Raw genomic sequence first — 10,095 nt, 5'->3', positions numbered from 1 at the left:
CTGTTTCCACTGTTTCCCCATCTATTTCCCATGAAGTGGTGGGACCGGATGCCATGATCTTCGTTTTCTGAATGTTGAGCTTTAAGCCAACTTTTTCACTCTCCCCTTTCACTTTCAGCAAGAGGCTTTTTAGTTCCTCTTCACTTTCTGCCATAAGGGTGGTATCATCTGCATATCTGAGGTTATTGATATTTCTCCCGGCAGTCTTGATTCCAGCTTGTGTTTCTTCCAGTCCAGTGTTTCTCATGATGTACTCTGCATATAAGTTAAATAAACAGGGTGACAGTATACAGCCTTGACGTACTCCTTTTCCTATTTGGAACCAGTCTGTTGTTCCATGTCCAATTCTAACTGTTGCTTCCTGACCTGCATACAAATTTCTCAAGAGGCAGATCAGGTGTTCTGGTATTCCCATCTCTTTCAGTGACCTTCTAAAGAATTATAGGAAAAGCCAGATTTCAGTGGAATGAGAAACAGAAGTGAGGAACTGGGGGTGGCAAGTGTAAAGAACTGCTTCAAAAAGCTTTAATAGAAAAGGGCAGGTAGGAGGCAATAGCTAAGGGGAGTCACTGGCTTTTTATTTCTTAGGACAGGAGAAACTTAAATAGAATGAGTATATTTAAATATGATGGAAACAGGCCATTAGAAGCAGAACTAAGATGTTAGAGAGATAACCAATAGAAATGGAAAGGGGTGGTGTTCAGATCATAAGTGGTGAGTTTAGACCTGGACGGAAGGTAGAACCCCTCTTCCATCAAATAGAAGAAGGTAAGAATGAGTCTAAACACAGACAGGCTGATAGGTTTGATGGCAGGAGGTTGAGGGATTTCCCAACTGATGCCTTTTTGTATGATTTGGTTTAGTTTGTGTAAAGTAGAAAGCAGAATTTTCTATTGTCTTCTGATATCGCAGAAAAATACTGGAGAGAAGGAAGTAGGCCAAGTTTGTAATAGTAATTGTAGAGAACAGAAGAGAGTGCTGCTAAGGGAAACAGAGGGATCTCCAGAAAGAGTTGGGAGCCAACTGAGACTCAGTTCAGTTCAGTCGCTCAGTCGTGTGCGACTCTTTGTGACCTCATGGGCTGCAGCATGCCAGGCTTCCCTGTCCATCACCAACTCTTGGAGCTTGCTCAAACTCATGTCCATGAGTTGGTGATGCCAATTGAGACTGGTGACCATGAATTTATAATGACTCCTCTGCTTTGTTCTACCATGTTTATCCAGGGATGCCAAGTACATGGAACTCAGGCACAGAAAAGGCAGATTACTGGGCTCATCCAGGGTGAGGGCTAATTTGCCCGAAGCACAGTGAGGCAAGAGAATTTAAGACAAGAGCCAGAGAGTGGTCTGAATTAGTGAGCTTTGGATTTGAACTAGACAGGGAAGCTAATGGGGGAGTTTGAGAGGAATTGACGACTTAGAAGTCACCAGAAGGTTGAAGAACTGGTGACTGGGAGTAACCAGGGAAGAATGCCATAGAGAGAGTGCTGCCCTTGACCCCTGCCCCAGACATCCATTCAATCCCACCCACTTTAGTGGCTGTCACTTTCTCTATGTTGATGACTGCAAAATCTATATCCTAAGCCATTACATGAGGCCTTCTCTTCAGATTTGAATATGCAGCTGCCTGATGGTCATATCCACTCAGATATACTACAGACATTTCCAACTGCACTTGGCTATAATTGAACCTTAACACAAACAATTTCTCTAGTAAGGTCAGGATCACCTACCCACGCCAAAAACTTATCCCAGACTCTAGACTCTTCTCTCTCCCTCCACTTCCACTTTCCACAGCATTCCTGCCACACATATCAGATCCTCCAGTGATTTTACCACTCCTCCCTTTACACTTTGCCTTTTTGTTGCTGCTAATGAGTCATTCATTATTAGCAGTTCATGCTTAATTAGTAACCTGGCAGTCTCTTAGAGGATCTGAGGTCTAAAATAGAACTGGAGGACAATAAATATTCTTTAGTCTTTTTTTGCTTTCTACATTTTATTACTTATGATTCTGCTCTCCTATGAAATTCATTTTATTTTGCCAATATAAGAAAAATCAAAAGTTTATGTGGTGACAGTTTAAGCTATAACTCTATATAAATTATATTGTAACTGTGTGATTAATTCCGTAATTATATGACAAATGCTTGGGACTACATGATAATTTCCATGTAATGAAAGAAAATGTTGCTAATTTGAACTCTTTTAGGTAGAGCTGATTGCCCATATTATGCGAAAGCAGAACTTCTGGCAGATTATTTACAAAAGAATCTTCCTGATTTCCGAATACATAAAATTACACAACATCCTGATATTTGGGAGGTAAGAGGCCTTTATAGTTTGTTAAACTCACGTACACATAAAAGTGTGCTCTGGTTTTATTAAATATTAGCTAGTGTATCAGATAGCTTTCCAGTATTGAATGTTCAGGTACTATTGATATTTTGATACTAATAAATCCCTACTTCTCGGGGTGAAAACATTATTCATATTTCTTCCTAATGCCTAGTAGGACAAATGAGGCTCTAATCAGTAAGTAGAATAAATTTGGCTGTTCTTTCTCCTATAAGAATCCATGTAGCCTGTATGTACTCTTTAACTTTCAATTCTCCTTCATATTGATTTCTAATGGCATGAGGGACTTGTTTACTTGACATGACCTTCATTTGAATTGAGATGGAAATTTAGGTGAAGGAGTTTCCTTTACTGGGGTGTACTCTTGGGAACAGCATCCTGAGAAAGAACGAAGGTGGCAGGATTGTGCAGTGGGAGAAGTTAAACTGCCCTACAGCAGTAACGGGCTTCCCAGGTCACACTAGTGGTAAAGAACCTGCCTGCAAATTCTGGAGGCAAAAGACATGCAGGTTTGATCCCTGGGTCAGGAAGATCCCCTTGAAGAAGGCAGGGCAATCCATGCCAGTATTCTTGCCTGGAGAATCCCATGGACAGAGGAGCCTGTTGGACTATAGTCCATGGAGTCGCAAAGAGTCGAACAGGATGGAAGCAACTTAGCAGGCATGCACAGCACTGACAGGGAGCTCAGCTGGCCCTACAGGGAACTCTAAAGCTGGTATGACCCTTCAGAGATACCCCCCAGAATCAGCAAGGGGGCCAGGTTTCTATTCTCCAACAGCCAATGTGGGCTGCCCTGGGGAAGAGACTTAACCTTAGGCAAAGGAACATCCTTTGGTTGAGGTCAATTTCCAGAGAGATACTCAACACTGAAACATCAGTAGTCAATATACCGGGTGACAGAGGGCATGAGTGCCTTGGTCACGAAGGAGGAATAGGGACGACATGTGACAGGATTTGCTAGTTCAACAGTTGTACCTTTTTGGATCCACATGCTCCATATAGTAAGTTTCACACTATCTGGGAACAGCTCTTCCAGAATTCTGGTTAACTTTATAAGGAATTATTGTTGTTCAGTCGCTAAGTCATTTCTGACTCATTGCAACCCCAGGAACTGCAACACAGCATGCTCCCCTGTCCTTCACTGTCTCCCTGAGTTTGCTCAGACTTTTGTCCATTGAGTCGGTGATACCATCCAACCATCTCATCCTCTGTCGAAGTTTAGTTAAATGACAGTAGCCTCCACTGCACATCGTTTCAGCACCATAACTGATGCTCCTCACATTTCTCCTCTTCTAGCCTTTGTGGAGCCCCCTCACCCTCTGCAGATCCACGTGACTTAGTAGGTGTGGTGACTCAGACCTGTATCCTTAGCGGCCCAAGCCCTCGTGTCAATTCCTTTTTCAGGATGTGACTGCTGTGCTTGTCCATTTGCCAAAAAAACTGAGCAAGCCACTACCAAGGTGTGCAGGTATCAGTCTCTCAGCTGGTGCCTGCACCTTCGGTGGGTTGTTCCATCCCCTAATCGCACTGCTAGATGGTACCATACATGACAGGGCCAGTGGAGCCCCTGGTTACGTGCCCAAAGCCGTACATCCTTTCCTCTGCAGTGGGCTTCTTGGTTCAAAGTGATGTTATGCAGGAACCATGTGGTAGGTTCAATTCAGTCACTCAGTCATGTCTGACTCTTTGTGACCCCATGGACTGTAGCACGCCAGGCTTCCCTGTCTATCACCAACTACCGGAGCTTACCCAGACTCAGGTTAAACATTTTCAAAGGTGTTGAACAGGGTGCTGGCCAAAGTCTTATAAACAATAAAGGCAATTCTCTACCCAGAATATATGTTGATTAAAATCGAGATGAATCCCTTCTCTTTCCAGGGAAGAGGGATCCAATGTAATCAGACTACAACCACCTCTTGGGATAGTGCCATTAACAGGAAGTCAGCATTAATGGCAGTAGCAATGGCTGCATTAGCTCTGTTGAGTGATAACTTGTTTTCTTGGGCCGTTGCATAACTTTTTCATGTCTCCATTATGCCTTCAGCTGGGGTTGCTTAGTGCTTCTTTGACAGTAGACGTTCTCTGGTGGGCACTGTCCCGTCTTCTTTTATTTCAGAATTCTATCATCCCAGTTTCTAGGGGGTCCAGCTCTTCTATAACAGCGTAACCTTTAACAACCATGGCCCAGAAATGACAGCCACACGGGGTTTTCTCAGTGATGCTGAGACGCTTCTCATGGGTGCATTCCTTGTCACTCTGGTGAATGTAGTGTCCTCCAGGCCCTTCCAGAGGACACAGCGGGCTAGTGAGTTTCCAGCCCTCCATTGTAACATATCCACTGTAACGAGCCCATTTTTTTCTAAGCTTTTTCATCCCTTCTTCCATGATCTTTCCTGACAGTTCTGGCATTTCCGTTTTGTCTCATCCCTTCCTCAAAGCTTTGAAGAACCGTCCTAGCAACGTGTTAGCACACTCTTCTGAGTGTATCTTTGTCAGGGTGCACTCTTGCATAGAAGAGTGACTCGCTTCGGCAAACTCTCTCATCCAGGTTTATGTTCCACTCCTGATTCAGCTCCCTCAGGGGCCAGTGCTATACATACTCTCCCAGCTCTTGCCAGGACATCCCCATACCCGGCCTGCTGCTGAAGGCCTTTGAGGTAGAGTCCCTTTCTTCCAGATTCCCAGTACTTCACTGCTGAGCCTGGGTTGCAGCTGGAGGGACCATGGGGGACTCATCATGGTGAAAACGTCAACAAGGGAAATTCATTTCTAAGATGTTATTTATAAGGTAGCCTCATTACGTACACCTCCAAAGGCAAGAATATTGCCACATAGTTTATACCTGTAGCAATGTTGCGCTCTTTCTCTCTGCAGGTACTGTCATTGGAAGGCCTGGTGTGTGCAAACCAGATAATGATGATTTAAACTTTTTCTCAGTAAATATCAGAAATCCCCAGATAATTTTAGCTCATTAATTCAGTCTAAAAAATATAAACTATACTCACATATTTCAAAAGCAATATCAAATTTATGTGGCCCTAAGACCAGAGACAGCTCATACAAAAGACCATTTGAGTCAGAAAATTTAGCTTCTATTTTAAGCTAAACACTTGCACTTCAGGTCTGCTCAACTTTCAATACCCTTATTTGGTCAATGAATTTGAAGAATGTTCTTTCTTACTTATTAATTTGTTACTCAACTCATCACTATTTCTATATTTGTATTTTACAGTTTAAAGATATCTAAATTTTATTATGTATACACAGAGGTGGTAAAAAAAAAAAAATAGAACTTTACTGTGTGAACTCCTGAATTGAATTCTAAGACAGATGCAATGTGTGACTTCTCATGGACAATATCATTCCATAGGAGTGGCTGAAAGATTTGTGCAAAAAGAATAGGTGGAGTCACAACAAGTCCCCTATCATCTGGAGAGAGCTGTTGGATCGTGGAGGAAAGGGTTTGCTTTTGGGAGGATATAACGAGTTCCTAGAACATGCCCAGGTATAAAAATTAAGTTGACTTATCTGTCTAAAACATTATTGATTTATTATTGTATTTTTCAAACGTCTTTCTTTATAAGGTATCCTCTCAACTCTCTTTTTACTCTATTTGGGCTTGAAACAAGAACTTTCCATTATAGCCATTTTCAGCTATCCTGGTGTTGATTTTTTTCTTTCCCAATATTTAGCTTTACTATGGTGTCACCTCTAGCATGACAACTGAGCTGATGAAGAGAGTTGCTCAAGAAAACCTGGGGACACATATAGAAAAAGAGCTGGAAAAGGAATCCCTGAAAGGTCTTGTTAACCCCTTGCAGGTCTGGATCACCAGGTGGGACCGTCAAATCCCAGGATTTGTGAGACTGGCTTTTTATGTTAGAAAGGAAAAATGATGTGGAATTAATTATATGATGGAAGAATATCTGAATGTCAAGTGTGAGATTTGTATGTGGGTAGAGCACTATTACAGATACACAGTATATGCATATGCATGCTGCTGCTGCTAAGTCGCCTCAGTCGTGTCCGACTCTGTGCAACCCCATAGACGGCAGCCCAACAGGCTCCCCCGTCCCTGGAATTCCCCAGGCAAGAACACTGGAGTGGGTTGCCATTTCCTTCTCCAATGCATGAAAGTGAAAAGTGAAAGTGAAGTCGCTCAGTCCTGTCCGACTCTTCGCGGCCCCATGGACTGCTGCCTACCAGGCTCCTCCAGGCAAGAGTGTATATGCATACATATCACCTAATGTAGCCCCATATATGAGTTCTAGAGCTTCCCTGGTGGCTCAGTCAGTAAAGAATCCGCCTGCAATGCAGGAGCCCTGGGTTTGATCCCTGAGTCGGGAAGATCCCTTGGAGGAGGAAATGGCTACCGACTCCAGTATTCTTGCCTAGAGAATCCTGTGGACAGAGAAGCCTGGTGGGCTGCAGTCCATGGGGTTACACAGAGTCAGACATAATTCAGTGACTAAATCACCACCATGAGTTCTAGACTACATATAGTTTTAATGTGTATGTAATATGCATGTAATGCACATACATACCGAATCTAAAAGCAGCTTTATAGCAAAGATATTTACTTTGCGTAACTGTCTCCAGCCCTCCTGCCCTCTCTCTGTGTGTCTCTTGCTGTCTGTCCCCATACCATCCTTCCCTTCCCCTTCCTTTCTCCCCTCTCCCCCATCTTCCTGACTGCTGCCTTCTTCCTCTCCCACACGTGCTAGCACCGTCCTCATCCTTGGGTCTTCCCGATGCACTCATTCTCTGTAACCTCCCCTCCTCTCGCTCCTGCCCCTTCTTTCTTTTTCTCTTTCTCACTTTCATCACTCTTGCTGTCAGTGCTGGGTGGACACATTTAATGTTTGTCATTGCTTTTTCTCTCTTTCTCTGCACTCTGTCTCTCTCTGTTTCTTTTGCTGTCCATCTTACGATATCTCTCCCTGTCCTTTCCTCACTGCTTAATGTCTCTCACACTGCCCTTCTTACTGCTTATGTGTGTATCCTAATATACATACTCAGCTGAAAAATTATTTATTATGAAATATTCAAAATGCTAAAAGAACTGAAAATGATGTAATAACCATACATGAACCAAACACCCAGATTTAATATTTCATCTGCTTTAGATATTTTTAAAGGATTAAAATGGTACAGACGCTCTTGAAAACCCCATTGCAGCTCTCTCCAAATCCAGAATGAAAACCAAAAGTGCCCAGATGTGTTCCTGAAGTCCCCTAATGATAATGAGGTCGTTAGGGCTCTCATTATCAGCCGAGCTATAGAGTACTCAAATACTGGCTGAATTGTGGGTACAGATACATGACACCTTGCCTGTGTTCAACTGAATGACTAATACTTTCACACTTTCAAACATGAAATTACAGTAACATGACAGTTCTTTTAAATTTTGCTTTCTGCCTATTCTGTTTAATTGGAAAAGCCTTATAAACAAGTACACTTCTTACCTTGGGATTGTTTTCTGATAACCAAAACAAGAAGTTAGCAGTGAGAAATTTTTTGTTTTACTTTTGATTCCTGGCCTTAAAAAAATCTGTGCAGCTGTGTATGTCAATTTAAGATACTAATCAAGTATTAATCCACATGTAGAAAAATACCTGTTAAGAATAGAGCCTGAAAAGGAGCCCAAGATTTACCCATTCATAATCTGGTTTTCCATTTTTATTAGTGCATCATCTCTTGCCTGCTACCATCTAATTCCCATCTTGACAAGTGGTGAAGTGTTTGGACCACAAATGGAAATCAGCATAAACCTATTTGACAATAAGCACACAGAAGAAAAACTCATAAGCCACAAACAAGAGGCTGAGGACCTGGCGTCACCCTGCCTCCAGAGTGTGTCCATCTGCACCCAAGCGGAAGAGGCCTTCCATGGGGCCCACGTGATCATCATCCTGGATGACCACGTGGACAAGGAGATAAGCAGTCTGGAAGACTGCATTCGCAGCAGAGCTCCTCTGTGTCAGCTCTACGGATCCTTGATTGAGAAAAATGCTCACAATTTTGCCAAAATTATTGTGGGAGGGAAAACCTTTGTGAATCTCAAAACAGCTTTGCTTATGAAATATGCCCCAACCTTTGCCCGCAATATTATCGCAGTGGCCTTGGGTGTGGAAGGCCAAGCGAAGGCAGCACTGGCCAGGAAACTGAAAATTACTCCCTCATGTGAGTGAGCTCAAGTTTCCGTGTCTGGTTTTTAACAGATATCCCAGCAGCAGATTCCAGGAAGAACCTGTCCCCTTCTAAAATCAGTCAGGATATCAAAGTATGGAACAGATGCCAAGAATTTCTGATTGTGTGATTTCAGCACTGTGCAAACATTTTAATTTTTGTTGTTGTTCCGTCGCTCAGCTGTGTCCAGCTCTGTTGTGACCCCATGAAATGCACGCTTTTCTGTCCATCACTATCTCCTTGAGTTTTCTCAAACTCATGTCCATTGAGTCAGTGATGCCATCCAACCATCTCATCTTCTGTCACACCCTTCTCCTCTTGTCCTCAATCTTTCCCAGGGGGAAAGATCAGGGGCTTTTCCAATGAGTCACCTCTTTGCATCACGTGGCCAAAGTATTGAAACTTCAGCTTCAGCATCAGTCCTTCCAGTGAATATTCAGGGTTGATTTCCTTTAGGATTGACTGGTTTGATCTCTTTAGCTTTTATGACTAGCTGATCTTTTAACATCATTATAAAAGTTAAGAAACAAATATTTAATAAGATTCCTATTTTTCAAGTAGTAATTTGAAACTTAATATTCAATTTTTCCCCCATGAGAATAGTTATCTAAGGTCATCAGTGTTTTTTAAAACATATTCAGGGCTCTGTTAAAATGGTCCCACCCCACTTCCCAGCTGTGTGACTTAGGGCAATCACTTAACCTTACTGTACTTTATTTCCTCACCCATAAAATCAGGATGTGAGTACCACCTACCTCCTAGAATTGATGCCAAGACTCAAAGAGATAGCATTTTAGAAGGGCTTGGAGGAGTGTGTGGCACATGGTAATGGTTTGTAAGGATCAGTTCAGTTCAGTTCAGTCGCTCAGTCATGTCCGACTCTTTGCGACCCCATGAATTGCAGCACGCCAGGCCTCCCCGCCCATCACCAACTCCCGGAGTTCACTGAGACACATCCATCGAGTCAGTGATGCCATCCAGCCATCTCATCCTCTGTCGTCCCCTTCTCCTCCTGCCCCCAATCCCTCCCAGCATCAGAGTCTTTTCCAATGAGTCAACTCCTCACATGAGGTGGCCAAAGTACTGGAGTTTCAGCTTTAGCATCATTCCTTCCAAAGAAATCCCAGGGCTGATCTCCTTCACAATGGACTGGTTGGATCTCCTTGCAGTCCAAGGGACTCTCAAGAGTCTTATCCAACACCACAGTTCAAAAGCATCAATTCTTCAGCGCTCAGCCTTCTTCACAGTCCAACTCTCACATCCATACATGACCACAGGAAAAACCATAGCCTTGACTAGACGAACCTTTGTTGGCAAAGTAATGTCTTTGCTTTTGAATATGCTATCTAGGTTGATCATAACTTTCCTTCCAAGGAGTAAGTGTCTTTTAATTTCATGACTGCAGTCACCATCTGCAGTGACACTGGAGCCCAAAAAATGAAAGTCTGACACTGTTTGCACTGTCTCCCATCTATTTCCCATGAAGTGATGGGACCAGATGCCATGATCTTCGTTTTCTGAATGTTGAGCTTTAAGCCAACTTTTTCAC

The 10,095-nt window shown here is 42.9% G+C and overlaps 1 protein-coding gene across 1 annotated transcript in view; it reads left to right on the top strand.

The window, feature by feature from the left end:
• MDH1B (malate dehydrogenase 1B, NAD (soluble)) overlaps positions 1-10,095 on the top strand; it is a 32,006-nt gene that overhangs the window by 3,765 nt on the left and 18,146 nt on the right. Inside the window, exons 2-5 of the mRNA XM_010861052.1 lie at positions 2,212-2,324; positions 5,728-5,862; positions 6,050-6,192; positions 8,044-8,540. Coding sequence (XP_010859354.1) covers positions 2,212-2,324; positions 5,728-5,862; positions 6,050-6,192; positions 8,044-8,540 — 888 coding nt within the window. The remainder of the gene's footprint in view (positions 1-2,211; positions 2,325-5,727; positions 5,863-6,049; positions 6,193-8,043; positions 8,541-10,095) is intronic.

The sequence above is a fragment of the Bison bison genome, unplaced genomic scaffold (assembly GCF_000754665.1).
Source record: "Bison bison bison isolate TAMUID 2011002044 unplaced genomic scaffold, Bison_UMD1.0 scf7180017864471, whole genome shotgun sequence".
In the NCBI taxonomy this organism is placed as follows: domain Eukaryota; kingdom Metazoa; phylum Chordata; class Mammalia; order Artiodactyla; family Bovidae; genus Bison; species Bison bison.
This window is presented reverse-complemented; position numbering and strand designations above follow the sequence as displayed.